Genomic DNA, 19,508 nt, shown 5'->3' with positions numbered 1-19,508 from the left:
TCCTGGAATTCAGATCTGCAAGAATTTCCTCCCCTGGGACTTCCTATAGGAGATCATAAGCACTATGTAAAAAAGAACATCTAAAACCACACCCCTACCACGGGCTTCCTAAAGCTGGCCTTGGTAACAGTCTTTGGGAAAACCAAGGGCATACACTTCGGTTCAAACCATTCTATGAGAAATGAAGACAACACGGGCCAGGTACACAGTTTCTTAAAGTTCAGTTTGACCTAAGAAGCCATCCTTGACTATCTTGAGGAATGAATGAACTTAATCCCTCAGTCTTCTACATACACCACATCTACCAGGAGAGCTAAATTTATCACTCAACCAGAGGAAATTTACTAGACTTTTTGGTTCTTCTTCTCCCTTGCTGTTTTCATGTTTTTTTAAAAAAATCTATTTCTATTGCAATGAAATATAGAACGTATGCCTTCTACTTTTATTGAGTTAAAATTTTTAAGTGCTCAGAACAGTGCCTGGCAAATAAGTGCTAAATAAGTGTTTAAAAAAAGAAAAAAGGCTAGGGCCATCCCGGTGGTGCAGCAGTTAAGTTTGCACGTTCCTCTTCGGTGGTGGCCCAGGGTTCGCCAGTTCAGATCCCGGGTGTGGACCTACGCACCGGTTGTCAAGCCATGCTGTGGCAGGCGTTCCACATAAAATAGAGGAAGATGGGCACGGATGTTAGCTCAGGGCCAGTCTTCCTAAGCAAAAATGGGAGGATTGGCAGCAGATGTTAGCTCAGGGCTAATCTTCCTCAAAAAAAAAAAAAGAAGGAAAAAGGCCCTTTATATTATTGGGGGGGGGGGGTCATCAAGTATGAATGACAAATTAATTATAAATAAATAAAATGAGTTGATTGAGGGCCGGCCTCGTGGTGCAGTGGTTAAGTTCGGTTAAGTTTGAGCTCCACTTTGGCAGCCCAGGATTCACAGGTTTGGATCCTGGGCATGAACCTAGCACTGCTCATCAAGCCATGCTGAGGAGGTGTCCCATATGAAAAAGAGAGGAAGATGGGCAAAGATGTTAGCTCAGGGTTAATCTTCCTCAGCAAAAAAGAGGAAGATTGGCAATGGGTGTTAGCTCAGGGCCAAGCTTCCTCACCACAAAAAAAATAAATAAATAAGTTGATTGAGATTTTATACCCCTCTTGTAACCTTCACCTATTTTCATGATTTTTCCTAAAGCAGTACGGACTGGATACAACCCCTTGACTATTTTGATCTGAGAATGTGACATGGAAAATCTGGTGGGAGGGATTATTATAATTTCACGTAGAGGAGGATTCAAAGGTTTTGAAACACTCAGAGAAATATCAGAGCCTTTAAAAATTTCTTCTCTGGATGGAACAGCTGGAACTTCAGAATCCGTTACGACCTAGCTGGCCCTTCCTTTCAATCAACTTTCACACTGTAAGTCTCTGTTGATGGAATGTGTCTCATTTCTTGTTTAGTACATTGGGGGCATTCAATAACGCTCTATCATAACAATGAAGAAAATACAGAAAAGCTTCGTTATCACATTTACTGGTGACCCCATTTCCTTTCCTTAATCTTGTAAAGTGATTTTAAAATGCCAGCACAACCTTACAATAAAACTGAATATATTCTGGAGGAATTCATAAAGTGGATTTTCTACACTTGTAAGAGCAAATAATCCACACTTATAGTTAACCTATTTGTCTCAACAACAACCGATGTTCAATAATACGACTAGAAAGTAATTGTTAACCTGGTGGAGATCTACTTGGAAAATTATGGACATCAGTTACAACCTGGCCCCAAATCAGATGAAATCCCCTCTCCTACTGCCATGATTATTCACCCGTTGTCCCTTTGACTCATCCTCTGCATTCACCACCCTTATAAAGCGTGTGCAAAGTAAAACAAGTTTGGGGTTTGTTTTAAAGATTGGCACCTGAGCTAACATCTGTTGCCAATCTTCATTTTTTTTTCTTTCTTTCTCCCCGAAGCCCCCAGTATATAGTTGTATATTCTAGTTGTAAGTCCTTCTGGTTGTGGCATGTGGGACGCCGCCTCAGCATGGCCTGATGAGCAGTGCCACGTCTTCGCCCAGGATCCGAGCCAGCAAACCCCTGGGCCACTGAAGAGGAGTGCGCAAACTTAACCACTCGGCCCCGGGCCGGCCTCTAAAACAAGTTTTGAATAGAAAAAGTCTGTGAGTTTATCTGACTCCAGGTCAAGAATCAGGTAACTATTTTTTCTTGAATTTCATATTTCAGACATCTGTTTTTCCTATAATTTTTCTAGCTTTGATTCTACCACAACCATGGATTCATGCATTTTTTTTTTAAACATTAGACAAACACTTGCAAACGGATAAAATGCTGTTTCAGGACCACATCGGCCCATCTGCAGTGCCACCTGGTTTCCACACAGAAGTTTCTAGCAGGAGTTAGAGGTGGCACCTGTCGAGGTGTCCATGCAGGCAGACCTACCCGCTTGCTGCTCTCCTCCTCCTGAGCCTTCCTGAACTCATGCTCGAGGGAGCAGTCCAGCTCATTGAAGAGCCCCACTTCCTCACAGTTCTTCAGGAATCTCGTTGGGGTCGGAGTCTGATCTGAAAACAGAGACCGAGTGATCATACATGGGATCTTTTCCTCAAAAGCTACTGGCAAGCATGAGCTGAATTCACTAATCCCCTCCCCGCGCCTCAACTAAGATGCTGACTGGCTGTCCATCATCTTCTAGCCCTTTAAATAAAATGAGAATATGGGAAAAAAAATAAAACCATAAATCCCAAAGGAGGAATCCAATGTGTAGTAGGCTGCAGCATGAGAGGGCTTCCCAAACCTCCCTTTGGACAATGTCAGGAGATCCCGTTGCCGACCTTCTGGGGTCCATATCATTTGAATACCCCTTGCAACATGTGGAATGACTTTATTTTAACTGGAAAGAAGTGATTTAGCTAAAATCAGGCCAAAAAAATCTGCTGAGCCATGGGGCTGGGAGGAAAAAAGATTTTGTACATTTTTATATCAAACATAAAGAAAGAAACAAGCACATTAATTCCTTTTTCTTAATGGAGAAGGAAAACTTAGCAATTCCATCTCATTTTGAGAGTCACAGAAGGATGAAAGGTTCCAATCAGACATATTCAGCTTCCATCCTTTAAAAATGTAATTATTAATTTTATTTTCCTTCGCTTTGGCCAAAAGAATGTACCGAGAATATTCTTTAAAAGGAATAGAATTTCCTTCATATTCTTGGCTGTCTAGAGAACTTACTACTTAGAAAACTGGAGGTTCTGACGCCATATTTGTGGCTTAATGTTTATGCAGCATTTGCAGTTTACAAAATATCTTCACACACATTATCTAGAATCCAGATCTCACAAGACCCTATAAGATAAGTAGGATAGAATTACACCTTTGTAATCATTAAGGACAGTCATCTTCCTTGAGTTGACATGAATAAAATTGTGTAAACTGCCCCTCTCTCAGAAACAGAAGATGTAAGAACCAGAAAGAACCATGGAGGGAAGTCTGGCCATGCCAATTATTTTGCAAATGAAGAAAACTGAAGCCCTGAGTGATTAAGGGTCTTGTTCAAAGTGTCCCAGGTCAATGTGGTGGCACCAAGATTAAAACCAAGTCCTCAGTGCTACTGCCAGTATTTACATGTATTATTCCCATCTGAGCCTATGGCAGACGCCGCTAGGTTGATTATGGTACTTGCCCAGCTTGACTTATATTGTCTCAAAATCTCTTTCTGCACAGTTCTCTAAGCCATCCCCACCAGTCAACTAAAGAGTGCCCTCAAATTGAAACAAATTTGCCATTTCTGCGCTATCTTTATAAATTCCTATATGACAAGAAACAAGAATCATATTTACTTTGCTAAGTCATACAGAGAGAAGTTAATCCTAGTAAATGATCCATTGAGATGCAAAGAATATCTTAATATACTTGAAGCTGAAAATGCCTTGATACCTTCATTTATTCGGGCTTTCAGAGGCAATGTCTCCTGATTCCCTATGGGCAAGGGCCCTTTCCTACCTGTTAAGCATTCAGATGACTGACTTGGATCCCAATGCAATAAAATCCCTGTCTGCATTCTTCCCCACTCTTAGCCTGATCTCCAAGATGCTGAGCTCTCTTTGCGGTACACAGAGAGCCTACCACAGATGATCATACATTGCACATTATAGATAAAAGATATGCAAAGGATTGAGTTTTATTGAAAATGGTTTTATTAGCACATTAATTTATTAAGATGCATCCATATACAGCTATGTATCCAATATATACATATAACAGCTACGTGTTGTGTGCCTATAAAGATAAAATTAGTATTTATGCAGCATTTTGCAGTTTGCAAACATTTTCATCCACGTCATCTAGAATCTAGATCTTACAAGATACTATGAGGTAAGTAGGGTGCATATTATTTTAGAAATGGAGAAATAAGTACTTTACACAAAGTAACATAATTTGTAAGCATATTATCACCATTAAGCCCTCTCACCTTCAGACACAATCCCTTCTCAACCCACGTCCCATACTTTGCCCAGACTTACCTTCCGGGTCCACAGAACTCTGCTGTGTGTGTAAAACACAAAGTTGACAATCCGGAAATCTAGATTTGAAATTGTGTGATTTGGGGGAAATTATCTACATTCTGTGGACTTCATATTTCTCATCTTTCGAATAAAGTTCTAAAGTTACGTGATTCTGTGAATCCTAACATCGCCACTGTAATGGGTTCACTTCAAAAGTCACTGTTAGTAGGTCAAAGAAACAAATGACCATTTAAAGGACAGCTAAACGGGTACATCAGTAACAGCTGGTTCAACACAAGAAATTAGGCCAGAGGTAAGGGCTAGAGATAGAGATAAAGGCGATTTCTGAACAGAAGCTGTAAATAGACAAGACCTGAGAGAGGAAATAAAAGAACATGTGTCTGCGTATACGCATTTTCCCATTTATTGGATGCTTATGTCATGCCAGGCATACGACTGAGTGCTTCGTATGCACCACCTCATTAATTTTCACACCAACTACATTAGGTAAAAATTATTTTCCCTATTTTAATTATGAGGAAACTGAAACTCACCCCAGGCCCCATTTAGAAACTGAGTCACATAATTGTATTGATAATGGACAATGCTAACAACCCGTGGTTCTTCTGAAATATCGTGGAATCGTTTATATCCCTCACACAATAGAACTGCATTACAGTCCTACAGATTCTCCACTGTCTTTCAGGAACACTTTTGTAACTAAAAAACCTGAGAAAACATCACATAACAGAACTGAAATATTAGACCACTTGTCTTCAGTAGGAATTTAGTTTGCCGGGTTTTAATTTTCCTTTTATTTCTGTATTCTTCTTTTTTGCAGATTTACAAGTTGAGGGCCACGAATCCAGGCAGCGAGAACCGTAATCCTAGCAGGCTCCATAAGACTCCTGAACTCTGAGATGAGTTCATGAGATGGTTCATGAAATTGAATTCAGGCTGGCATTTGGGGGGCCAAGCCCCAAGCAAAGTTGAGAGACATGTTCTGTCTCCCTTAAAGCAAAATTATTCCCAGATACCAGCACACACCCACACATGGCAGCAAAGGAGGGTGAAGGAACATGGCACAGGGATAGTAATGATGCTGTCCATCATCACGAGCCTCGCCTCTCTGCAGCAATAGAGAAACAAAGCTATGGAACAAGGGGAGTCACGGGCCATAAAGAAAGTTGTTCCCTCCCAGTCCTAGAGCAGAAGAGCCACAGGAAGGCCCCAGAGTGTTTACCAAATGTAACTTTCTTTGCTTTCTGATATACTGAGGGAAAAGCCAAGCAAGTATCTATATCCACATTTGGAATAGATAAGGCACACTGGGTCCTAATTTTTAATTCATTTTCTTCTTGTGAATGAGCTATTCTTTCCAGTTACAACAGGAACCAGAAAATGGAGCTTAACTTTTGTTTTAACATTTATTAGAATTAATACAGGGCCTCTAGTTGTCTTTGATCCCACATGGTACCAGTTCCAAGTAAGCCAGGAAATGTGCAAGTCGTCAAAAAGGGGACAGCTAAATCCATCAGCAGCTGAAACAAAAGAGACAGAGTTTCTCGGCCCCATGAAGGCCCTGTCAAATAACTATGCCAGCTGAAACCAGACCTGAAGCAAGCAGGTAATATCCATGGCCATAAATTAAAATTCTTGCAACCACACCTCATTTAGAACCAAGAGCATGTATCAGTTAGTCGCAGCAGGAGCAATTTCTAGGTCCTGAGTAGTAGTGGCTGACGCTCTATTGGTGGAAAACATCTAAGGTGTGTTCAGTAGTTACAGGCCACACTCCAAGGACGTCAGGAACTGGTTCCAGTGGGAACTCAGAGCAGAGATGATCGTTTAAGGGCATCTGTTCACCTTTCTTTTAGTGCCTCCACTTCTGTGAGGACCATCTGAACGAGAGTAGGCAATACTCCAAATCTCAAACCAAACTAAAAGCTAATAACTTCTGAATATGAACGTTACCCGAGTCAAAAGTATTTTGTTGTTATTACCTTTGTAAATCTGAATTGGTGCTGCATAAACACCTGTATGTTACCTTCTCACAGACAGTTTGCAAATAGCCCACCAGGTTCTCAGGAGAGCCAGACACCTGGGGCCAGTGCAAGTAAGAAATCTTACCTACTTCTATTTGGGGATTTCTTTACCAATCGGAGAAGAAAGATTGACACCAAAAGCAATTTAAAAAATCCTTTGTAAAGTTTGTCACATTTCAATATCTGGTTCCCTTCCTGGAATGGTGAGTCTGTTTCTTGAAAAAACGAGCACCTTTTCATAGAATCTCTGCCTCTACAAATAGCTAGGTACTTGCCATGCAGAGACCCTACTTGTATATCTACCCAGAAGAGTGCCACAAACCTGGTATTACGATTTAGGAATTCTCAGGGAATCCTGCACCACATGACATCTGGGAAGGACGAGTGGCTAGAACTATTAGGGGGAAAGAAAGCAACTCGTGGAGCCAGCCTGGTGGTGCAGTGGTTAAGTTCACACATTCCGCTTTGGCGGCCCAGGGTTTGCCCGTTTGGATCCTGGGTGCAGACCTACACAGTGCTTGGCAAGCCATGCTGTGACCGATGTCCCACATATAAAGTAGAGGAAGATGGGCACGGATGTTAGCTCAGGGCCAGCCTTCCTCAACAAAAAAGAGGAGGATTGGCGGTGGATGTTAGCTCAGGGCTAATCTTCCTGAAAAAAAAAAAAAGCAACTCACTAACTTTCCCAATTAGTCCATAGTCTGCCTAGCATCATGTGCTTCAGCCCCAGTGAGTATGATTATGCCGAAGTCTAAATGACAAGTACAAAGCCAAAGCCTGAAACCTGATTCTTCTTTTAAAAGTGTTTAGTCTGCTCTACATTTAATAATAGGTTGCTACTTTATGTGGTTTCAGAGCTGCATTTGAGTTATATGTTTGTCTATGTTACATTTTCCTCAGTGATTAAAATAAAGGCAAGGTGACAAGTCATCACTTTTTTTAATAAAGGAAAAGCAGAGTTCCCATCATATACGAGAGGAGAAGAATGTGAACTTCCTAAGCAAAATTTTCTTTCCTATGGACTTTCCCAAAGGACTACGTCAAGTAATTTTACATCCTTTTGTATTAAATGGATGGTGGTTGTAATACTATAAAAGCCTCGCTAATTCAGACGAGTTATAAGAAAGATCAGTTTGAATTAGTGACCATTCTAATTATAGGGTATTTTTTAAAAGGCACTGCATTTTTATTATTTGCATGACTCAGATTCAGCCAACAAAATGTGGCTTAATGGAATTCCTCAAGAGTGCCACTCAAATCAATACGGAAAAGTATTGGAATTAGCATATCTATTTTAGAAAGACTTGGGGTTCTCAGAAAAGGCATTTTTCTTAGATACTTTTTATATTTTCTTTATAGCTATATTTATCTTATGACTTTTCCAGCAAATGCTTTCTTTAAAATATTCTTACTTACTCCCTAGCTGAATTTTAATAAAGTCCTAATTAAGAGAGTATACATTAAATGAATTTTAAAATACATAATCCTTTATAAGAGCAATCAGTAACAACTGACAGAATTCCATGGAATTTTAGACAGGCTTCTTTGCCATAAATGTGCCTTTTATTGAGTGTGAATGTACAATAGGAGCGATAGGGTCCTCTCAGCGACACTGACATTGCTATTTTCCTACATCTGTCCCCAAGAGGCAGTGCTACAAACTGAGGCGACTCTGGTTTTTAAACAGTAGCTGTGGCATGCTTAAAAACTGACCACAGCTGCGGCAATCCAGGCCAGTGAGAGAAGAGACACTCTCACGCTCTTGAAACCTGTGCTGGAATCTGTTTATCGTCAAGGTGGAGAGCTGGTGGACTAGATGCCCTTAGAGCGCCTACGGGTCAACCAGAAAATGCTCTGACCAGGACATCTCTTATGACACATGGCTCCAAAGACACAGGTTTAGATTTAAATGAAGCAAGCACATATTCTACACCTACTCACTATCAGCCATGGCCTAACCCAAGTGTTCCAACAGCAAACAAGCCACAACTTTGATTCGCTTTAGAGGAGCTGAGCTGGTCAAAAGGGTTATAACACTAGAAGACCACGTCTCTGCCAGCCAAGTGAACTCGGGACCCAGGGTGATTTTCGTATCAAAACCCGCCCTGAACAGTGGAAGCTAAAGCCTAACATTTCCACTTAGTCACTAATTGCCTGAGTTCTCCTACACTCTTTGAAAAGGGATTGGCTTCCAGGTGGAACAGACTGGAAGTCAGTTTTTCATGTATAAAAGACTACTGCGGATCAAGGCTTCTGAGAGATTCGGGTGAATTATTCAAAATTCTATTTTTCTCAACCAGCTAGAAACATGAATGAGAAGCTGACAACTCCTGTAAATGCCAATATCCACTTGTCACAATGGACGTCTAAATGCTAATGTGTTAGCATAATCTTCTAAAAACTTTTGGCTATTTTCTCCATTTGATGACTATTGAAGAGATAAGCCAATAACATAAGAAAAAGCAGTTCATAGATTTATACCCAAACATCAATCTAAGACCAAAATGTGTTCTTCGCATGTGTAGCTCACCAAATCGAGGTGTACAGTAAGAAAATTATAGACAGATAGGGACTTTGGACAAACTGCTTATCTTCTTGACCTGCTTTCCTCACATGAAAAAGGTGGCCAGGATTAAATGATATAATGTATGTAAAGCAGGGGGCACAATTACAGGCGTAAGATAAGGCAATAAATGGTAGCTATGGTTATGATCATGCTGCCCTCTGGTGCAGGCCATCTCCACCACCGTCTGTTCCATAAAGATCTGGTTAATTTACATGGTGGGAAGGCACTGTGTACCTCACCATCAACAGACGAGGAGGTAAGTACGGGCTGTGTGTGTGTCTGGGAGAATGATTTATTTACTTACTCAAATGGGGTTTTTTTATATCCCAGTTCATTTCAAAAAGATTTCAGAATAGGATATGTCATCTTCCCTGGCTTCCCCCTTCAAATACCCATGAATGACAGAGTAGGGTTTGTAGCAAAGAGCCATGAGTAATGGATTTGGGTTCTGAGATTGTCTAGTTGAGCATGATCAATCTCTTGGAGACAAATGTTCTACTTCATTGAACAATATTGTTGTCCTCCATGGTGAGAATTAGGGTTAGATCCTGGAGTTAGAGACAGACCCCAATTCTAGACCTAACCCAGGGATACAATCAGGCTCTGAAGGACTATATTGTCATTTATGTCAGATGCTCTGTATCAGATGGTGATAAGGAAGTCAGTCTCTCCCACCTCTCTTCCATGTGTCAGCTCAAGATACAGTCAGCTACAGCACATCTGGTCTTGTGGTTCTATCACTTCCAGTCTCACCATATTCAGAAGTCAGGGAGAAAGGACTCCTGAGCCCAGACTGCTGAACATCAGAGCTTGGCTGAAATGCCACCCATGCAGACAGGCCTTTCCTGATCTCCCTTAGGCAGCCTGCTGGCCACTTGTGTCACATTGTCATGTTTTATCTCCATCATAGCACTTGTCACTAACTGATACTTTCTTACTTATTTATTCTGGGTTTTTTTCCTTTTGTCTATTCTCTCTCTTCCTCCCCAATAGAGCGTAGTAAGTTCCATGGAAAAGGGACCTCATCTGTCTTGTTCAGTGCGGCATCCCCAGCACCTAGCATGATAGGATTCTTGTAGGCACTCAATAAGTGTTTGTAGTATGAATGAATAAGTGGCAGTGGAGAGGCAACCTTAGCCCCTCTTCCCACACCTCAGCTATTGCCGGTCCTACTTCCCCTCCAAGCACTCACTAGTTGCCTACAGCATTAATTAGGCTATGGTATCTGGTGGTGGGATTACTAGGCATTTAAAGGCGTGGTCCCATGTGTCTCTTTCTCAGGCTTCCCACCTAAGATGTTGACTGGGTTTTATCTTTGGGGAAAGGTCCACAAGACTCTTGAACTTCATCTTCCCTTTCCTGAAGCAAAATCCATAACCTTCTAAGTCGGCGTTTCCATCACACTCCCCCAACACACACCAATACACACACACACACACACACACGCATGCACAGTTCTCATTTGGAATGTTATTTGCTTGTCCAGCTACAAATAAACTTGCGCTTTGATTCCCATTCTGGTTTTATCCTGTACAGAACCTGGGAACCCTGTAAATAAGTAGGGGTGGGGATTTCTGACAGAGCAAGATTTGGGAATTTCTGGATGCCTAGCCATAATACCATTAAAATAGACCCAAACATCATCCTCTTTACTTCTAACTAAAATTTGATCATGATTTTCAAACCAAATGGATCTTGTGTCACATAATAACAACCAGTGTGTGGAAGCATATTATCCTCAGTGGATTCCCACTTTAAACTTGGCATCTAAAACCCTTTGATTTCACAACTTCCCTCACCTTGAAATTATCTTCCATCAGAATGAGAATGGCTGAAGGGAAAGAGTCATGTTCATCGTCGTATGAGGACTCTGGAAATGTACCACATGAACCAAATAAGAATGGAAGGACCAAGTGGGAGGAGCTGTATGTCTTTGCCCTCACAACACCACTCCCATTCTCGCCCCTACTAGGAGTGTCCCTTTAGAATTGGAGGTTTTATGTTTACTGTCTACCCATAAAAGCAGACTCATCTTAATAAAACCCCATGACTGTCACTTTTACTACCCTGCCTGGTGGCATGTCAAAGATCATTTACAGTCATTTTGAGTAGTAAATTTTACCTGGCCTAAATAAAATGGACTTTACGGCAAAGCTATGAAATTATTTCAGATCTTACAACTCTTCGGACATTTATCCTTGAAGAGTATATCTATGGCATCTTAATAACATCCTTAACTGTAATATTTGCAATTAATGAAGGATGAAGTGATTTTCCAAAATACAGGTTAACCAGATATCCTGAAATTAGTAATGTACATACCTACCATACTTTATCTTCTTAATCTATGTCAAACTCCAATTCATCTGAAATGAAATTTTGTGTAATTGAATATTGCTTGAAAAGAACGGCCCAAGAGGGACTTGAAGATTTTTGCCTGATGATGCTTTTTGATTTAAGACTTGGTTTATACTATTTTTATTATTACTACATTTCAAACAGTATGAAATCATTCATCTTCATGATAGGCCACAAAAATAGGCTTAAAGTACAGTACAAAATAAAATTTTAATGAACATATTTTTAATAAAAGGAGATTCTGAAGGTTTTGATAAATTCAAATCTAAATAAATCAAGATATAGAGAAGCAAAACTTCAGTCATATTTGCAATCACAATCTAATATGCTAAAACTAAAATGAGGTTTGAGTAAGTATATATTGAATTCTTCCCTGGAAAAAAAACTATCAAAGCAAAAATACCCAATAGATAGCCTATTATAATTCAGGGTGGACAGCAATGGCATACGCCGTGTCGTACACCTCAGTTTCCTAAATGCAAAGTAACAGAGCTGGACTGATAGCTCTGTATTCTGTTCCAGCAAGAAAATTCTATGAGACTACAAACATGCAGAGTGGGCAGCAAGTTTTAAAATCCAGCACTTAATTTCATTGGGAGTAGGAAATGGCCTCATACCAGCTTCAACATAAAACGTGAGAAAGCGAAAGAAAATATGCCAATATATTATTCATGCTATTTTTCCTGATATTTATTTCTCCCTTCATTTTCTTCTTCCCAGTTTGACATCATAAAAATTAGAGTGACTTTTCTTTCAATAATTTTCCACCTGGCACTACCAATTATTGGCAGCAACAGCCTCAAACTAACCAGGATCTGGTAAGAACAATTGAAAAGCTGAAAGAGCTTAATCAAAGACCTGTTTATAGGCAATACATAGAAGTGTTCACACATCATTAGCTACTTTCTTTCAGACCTGCCCCTGGGGCTTCTTGTAGGGCCATCCTAGCGGCCTGCCTGAAAGATGCTGTGCTGGTACCTACAACTCTAGTAGTGGTATGTCCACACAGATACCTCCTTAAAACTCACCTCCCACTTTCCTACCACCAGGCAGCCTATTTTAGGGATCCAATTTGGGAAAAATAAAGAGAGAACTCATGAAATTAAATATTGGGAATTGCAAAGTCTATGACCTTGATATTCGTGTGTAGATGTTCATCGTCGAACTAAAAACTTACACCACATGTGATTTTATAGAATATAATAAATGATAAAAACAAAAGGACAGGCCGTCCTTCCTAACTCTCCTAGGCTTTTATAGTTCTTATAAATTTGAGTCTCTGAATCTCTGTTATAGACTTAAGGAAAGACAAACGATTTCTGAAGAGCCGGCTCATTCAATAAAAACAAACAGGCTGAGAGAGAGGTGGCAGGCGGTGGTAGAGAGAAAGGCGGAGGCTGCCTTTGGAACTTGGAGAGTCTTCCAAACCACAGCACATGTGCACTATTAACAAGTCACCGGTGGCTTTGTGAAGATGTGTGGACAGCTCTGTCACAGGGAGCATTGGATTGTGTATATCAGCTGGTGAAGCCTAACAATGCAGTAGCCGGTGCCGGTCAGTGGGTTAGGAATACAGGATCAAGGGCCTTCATGTTCGCCCTGGCTGGCGAGCCTGGGAAAGCTGTTCCATCTCCCTGTGCCCCTCCTCCTCTATCAGTAAAATATGGGTTGTAATAATAACCTGTCTGACAAAACTCTTAAAGGATTTACTAATAATAGGGATAATAAAATACTTGTAAAATTTAAGTGCCATAGAAATGCTAAATTATATGAGCCAGACCTGCCAGGACAGTCAGTTTCTCTTCTGATATCATTTAAAACATGTTCATGGGCATATTATCTCTTTCACGATGCCAGGGAGACAGTGGCTCAGGTGAAATATTTCCAGCCGAAGAAGGGTAGCAGGAAAAGCTTCAGTTACCCTGTGAGGTTTACGAAATGCTTTCAATTACGTTCTTTCAGTGGGTCTTCACAATAAGCCTGTGAAATAGACTGAGCAGATAAAATCATTCCCATTTTACATACAAAGAAACTGAGGCCCAGAAGGTTCATTAATTTGCTCAAGGTCACCTGGCTGGTGGAGGCAGATCCCAGGCTGGAGTTAAGTTTCCTCACTCCTGGCCCTGAACTCTTTCTAATTTACCACATCGCCAATCCAAATGGGAAGGAGGGCAAATAATTGCTGGATTAATTCTTCTTATTATTTATTTCTGCTTGCATTTGCTGAGCACTTGCTGTTTCCATGCATTATCTCATTGAATCTCCCACCTGCGAGGTAGGTATGATGTTTCCTAAGGGAACCATCACTGACCACTCAGTGCAAATAGACGGCTCCTTCTACTAAAGTCGCATAGCATTTTCCTTAGAATACTCATTCGATATATCTCACAGACAGTCCTCTATACTAGCTAAACTTCCACATGCACACTGTATTGTGATGTCCCCGAGAACAGGAACCATATCAGTCTTTGCATCTCCCATGGCACTCAGAACAGTGCGGTGTGCATTACAGATGCTCAATTAAGATTTTTCACTTGAGTGATGTTAAGCATGTGATTTTTAAAAATACTTATATCGAGCAAGTTTCATAGTAATAAATATTTTATATTCCTGAAAATGAAAAGTCACAGCTCTTCAATTATTTGAGCAGACACTGCATTAGCTGATTACATTTTTGCTTACCATTATTTTAAGTCTCTGCTATACCTTAGAAATGTATATTTTCAAGGCACAGAATTTGCCCGTGGAATAAGTAGAACGAGTGTCTCGTATGTGGCTGATCTGATCACCCAAAGCCTCTTTGCCTGATGGCTCCTTACCTGATAACATATTGTCTGTTTTTATTGAGGGAAACTTCAAAGTCATTTCATGCTTGTGCCTATGAATCATCAGATGGTCCTCTGTTGGGAAGCGCTGTCAGACAAATAGAAAAAAAGGGAGAGGGGAGAGGAGCCATTCAGTCTTGTAATATATATTTGCCATCATAGAGAAAAAGGTTTATTCAGCATTGCAAACGTGACAGGCAAAACAAAAAATTAGTTCTTAAAAAGTGTGAAAGCATGATAAGTAAAATGACAAATTATTTTATGCAAGCAAATGTGCTGGGATGTTCCTTTGAATTACACCCAAATATATGCATCATTATTTCTATTATACTTTACCAGGGGCTTAACGATGTTGCAGAAAAATCTGGCTGAATACTAATAAGACATAAGAGATCTTTGCCCTCCATCATCTCTGACTTCCCACACCTTCCCTGGGAATTCCTTTTAAAGGCCTCTGCTTCTTAGACAGTCCCTGAATCTATAACCAACTGCGATGACTAGTAAACCAGATATTTCCTTAAGAACTAGAGGTTTGCATCTGAGGGTACACTTTAAATTTGTGTTTAGTTAAAGGATAAAACAGAAAGAAGTAAATGAACAATATTGAAAGTGTTAAAATAATATATACAACAGAAATATGTATGCTTTTAAAGAATAAAAGTGTTTAAATGAATGTTCATTTATGATCACAAAGAATAACTAACAGTGACAGCATGACAAAAGTAAATTTCTCCCATTTCTACCTGTACATATGAGAAAACCATGTCCAAAACAGGAAAGTGGATTTAGACCCGAGTAGCACTGGAGTTTTGCAAAACTATTTGGAACTCTTCTCCACTAGTTACTGTTCTATATAATAGTGTAAAATTAAGCCTAAGGCATAATAAGTATGCTAGATATTATCTACAGATTATCCAAAAGCAGGAGACATGCATGAAGTAGAAAAAATTTTTATTCATGTCAGACTTTGGGAAAGAAATACATGTCATGTTTCATTATTTGACATATATAGCTACAAATGTACACCAGGACATTTGTATGGTATGTTTCTGTTTATGAAGACCTTGCACGCTCATTATCTGATTTTTTATAATTCTACATATGATATATAGTAACATGACAAATTATCTTTAGTATTCTATACTCTGTACAGTGTCATAAATCAACACTTTATTTTAAATTTTCACAGAATGACATTATGGTTGTCAAAAATGCTGCTCCCAAATATTTTCAGCTGTCTGACTCCTGGTCTCTTGGTGGGATTGGATTTCCTGGCCCTCTTGTGGTTGAGTGGGGCCATGTGACTAGTTCTGCCCAGTGAGTCATAAGACACGTCACTCAGATGCAAGCATCTAATTCCTGGCACAAGACTCTATAGAATTCCCTTTCCTCCCCTTTACCATGGCTTTTGAGAATATTAGAAATAGTCGCCTCTCAATCATCTTACTCGTCTCAACGATTATAAAGAGCATTCCTGAATTCTCAAGGATTATGAAGAACATCCTGCCAATCTACAATAAAAATGTCTGCCTGGGCAATTGGAATAAGCCTTTGCTGTTTTAAGCCATTGAAGCTTTGTGGTATTTTGTTATTGTAGCAGATCCTGGCCTATCCTGACTCAGACTGGGATGTTTTAATAACTGAACTTAACAGAGCATCTGCTTTATCAAAATCAAATGAAAAGACAACAAAAGACAATAAACGCTGCTGAATATTTCCAAATCTTCGACAAACTAGAAAATCTTTCCCAGTTCCCAGTTCCTCAGGACAGTCATTGTAAGGATCAATTACCACTGTATTTGTTGCTGTTAGTGCTGCTGATTAGATTTTGATTCCTAGTGACCTTGCGGGCAGCAGAGCGGAACCCTGCCTGGTCTTTTGTGCCATCCTCTCACCTTCCTGCTCTACATCAGACAATGCTCTGTTGCTATTCATAGGGTTTTCACAGCCAATTTTTTTGGAAGCGGGTGGCCAGTTCTTTCTTCCTAGTCTGTTTTAGTCTGGAAGCTCCACTGAAACCTGTCCACTACGGGTGACCCTGCTGGTATTTGAAATATCAGTGGCAAAGCTTTCAACATCACAGCCACCACAATATGACAACCAACAGACAGGTGACGTGGTTCCCTGATGGGAAGATGAACCCGGGCTGCGCTCGTGAGAGAGTCAAATCTGAACCACTAGACCGCTCACCATTGCGTACAAAGTAGAAATCTTTTCTACAAATGGTATGGATTTGTATTCATGAGAATGAGGGGATTCACCAGGCTAAAGCCTTAGGAAGATTCCGAAAGCAGATCTTCGAATAAATATCACTTCTTTATTTGTCATTTGTATCATATAAATTACAAAGTATAGAATTTGCAAAGCATGGTAATTATGCCAGATTTCTGAATACATAGAAGTCTGATTTATAATGACATGTGGGCTTTTGCTGCAGCTTCATCAGTTTTCTTGGTTTTTTATAACACCATATAATGATTGCTTCAAATATGTGACACTACCACGTGTGGCTTAGAGACAGAGGTTAAACTTCTTAGTCTTTCTGTCAAAAGTCTTATTATAATTTTTTCTGTGATAAATGTAACCAACAAAAGACAACAGCCTTCATTTTGTATCTGTAAGCCATTTTTGACCCCATAAAATAATAGCCTAAAATAGAATACTAACCAGAGTATGTATTTATAAAAATAACAATTTCCATATCTCATATTAACTATAATTACCTTCCAAAAGAGATAATATAGGACGTCTGTGGGGTATTTTTTAATTTGGTAGGAAAATAGCAGTAAATTGTAAATAACCAAAATTACAGTCTGCAGCAGACACAGAGCTGAGAGAGGCCACCGGAACTCAAAACATGGTTAATGCAGAGGGCAAAGGAACAGTGAAATTAACACCGGACTCTGTGAGATCAGAAAGAGCGAGAGAAGTTTGGTTCTTTTTACTTCTGGGACAAAGATAATGTATAAGAAGCTATAACACAAACAAACCTCCCAGGTATCATAAGCTATTTCAACAAAGCAAAGTTTCTTTCCAACGAGGGAAAAAGGGAGGAAAATCATCCATTACCCCCAACACAGCTCATGCACTGATAATTCATATTTACTCCCCTTTCTAATTCCCAGCTATCCTGTCTTCTCCATGCAGCTTCCCAAGCTATGGAATGTCGCTAAAGTAAACGCCATGATCACAACAGATTCGAATGTGATTTGCTAACACCCCACCAGGACACCCTTGGAATCACTGTGCAGCCACTGCATTTTCTCAATTCTAATACCTCTTCCATTGAATGATGCACCTTTTTTTATAACAGCTTGCCAAGAAAAAGAAACACTACCACATTAAACAGAGACATCAAATTTTAGATCCATCTTTATATTTCAATTTGGCAGGGGGTTGAGGGGAGAGGCTTGGAATTTTACCCTGAAACCAAGAAACTACATGAACCATCAATTCTGATGTTTGTCCAACCTTTTCGTCAGTCCACTCAGCTTTCTCAAAGAAATCACCTGCTCTTTCACTGAGAAGTTCAAGGTCATCGGAAAGGCACCCCCTCAACCTTTATTACTACCTCCACCTCGGAATTTGTGTGTAACTTCATAGATTCCATTTCCATTCCCTCCTATCACGGAGGAATAAGGACCCCCCATTCCTCTGCAGGATCCTTTATACCCCGTATCTTCTGGGGTTTGGCGTTTCAGCTGCGGCCACTCAAGTGAGCATGCGCACTCCTCCTTGCCCTTGACTAAATCCAGCCTGGCTAGCCTTTAATTTAAAAAGAACCTCTCTCAAGCAGCTTCCTTCTCAGGCTACCATTATATCACTCTGCTTCCCGTCACTGCCTAGCTCTCCTGAAAGAGTCCTCTATGCTGGCCACCTCCACTTCCTCACCACCTACTCACTTGTTAATCCCTTCCAATCTGGCCCCCACCCCGACTCCTCTCTCATAGGTCGCCTGCAAGCACCCAACTGCCAAGCCCAACAGCCTCCACTCAGGCCTCTCACTGTCCCAGCTCCAGCAGCGTCTGACACCAGTGACCACACGTCTGTGGCATTTATTTATTTATACCCTGCCTGACTCCAAAAAGGAGAAAAGACGGCTCATAGCAATATATTAAATAGAGTGGGAGAGCATCAATTAGAAGTAGGTGACCCCCAAAAAGGAAGAGATCCCAAAAGAAACAAGGCTAATGCCAAAATGCAAACCATCGGGCAGTCATTCTCAACCAAGGGCAATTTGGCCCCCAAGGGGAACATTCAGCAACGCCTGGAAACGTTTTTGGTTTCCACAACTAGGGAGTGCTACTGGGATATAGTAGGTAAAAGTCAGGGATGCTGCTAAAGATCCAGTAATGCACAGGACAAACCCCCCCTACACACACACACACACACACACCAAAGAATTATTAAGCTCTGAATGTTAATAGTGCCAGGCTTGGGAAATTCTGCCACACAGTCCAGTGATCTACGTGCAGTTCTCTTCTCTCTGACTTATCTAAATATTAGGTGTGGCTAACAACCGCTTCCATATAAGGCTCTCTTCTACTGCCATTTACAAGCCCGGACCCTGCTGGAATCTGAAATCGCTATGAACCCTCTCTGCCCTTTGCTGGGTCTCTTGAGGATCCCATTCCCTTCAATGCCCCTTCCATAGAGGAGCCCCCATTACCCTCCCCAAGTAAGGTAAGTCCTCCTATGATATCGTTCAAGGTGGTCTGTGCTGTTCCTCCATGGAAAACAGCAGTTTGCTAATTAGTTGATGGATTGATCATGTGGTTATAGGTTTGATATCTAGACTAGCAGCTTTGTGGGAACAGGATACATGTGTCTTATGCACAAAGTAGGCTCCCCCAAAATGTGTTGAGTGACTTGAATTGAGTAAAACTTAATGTCGCATTTTCACAGCCAAAGCAGAGCAAACTGCTCAAATCATCTGATTCTCTTTGACTATTGAGAATTCTCTTTAAGGAAACCAAGTGGGAGTCAGTTTTACCTCAGTTAGATAAGGTGATTTTCTGCATTCACAATGGAGAGTTCTGGTCTAGCAGAATTTTTCCCGGTAACTTATCAACCTATCTGTGTTTTCCCAGTGTTTCCTATTTCAAAATGACCTCTAAAACCAGTTTGCTGAAAAATAGTTGAAGTTCAAAATAATTTTCTCTACTGCTTTTCTTCTTACTCATAAGTTGAAAA

General features: G+C 40.4%; 1 protein-coding gene across 26 annotated transcripts in view; it reads right to left on the bottom strand.

The window, feature by feature from the left end:
- The window catches only part of CREB5 (cAMP responsive element binding protein 5), a 394,803-nt gene that overhangs the window by 302,570 nt on the left and 72,725 nt on the right, over nt 1–19,508 (bottom strand). For 18 of the 26 annotated variants that reach the window (XM_070616101.1, XM_070616109.1, XM_070616095.1 and 15 more), the window contains 2 exons: nt 14,310–14,403; nt 2,459–2,580 (listed from right to left, as the gene is read on the bottom strand). In XM_070616101.1, the coding sequence (XP_070472202.1) occupies nt 2,459–2,580; nt 14,310–14,403 (216 nt within the window). The remainder of the gene's footprint in view (nt 1–2,458; nt 2,581–14,309; nt 14,404–19,508) is intronic. The other 8 variants (XM_070616117.1, XM_070616113.1, XM_070616115.1 and 5 more) reach the window with 2 other exon arrangements.

The sequence above is a fragment of the Equus przewalskii genome, chromosome 4 (genome assembly GCF_037783145.1).
Source record: "Equus przewalskii isolate Varuska chromosome 4, EquPr2, whole genome shotgun sequence".
In the NCBI taxonomy this organism is placed as follows: domain Eukaryota; kingdom Metazoa; phylum Chordata; class Mammalia; order Perissodactyla; family Equidae; genus Equus; species Equus przewalskii.
Note: the sequence above shows the minus strand (reverse complement) of the source record. Positions and strands in the feature narration are given on the sequence as shown.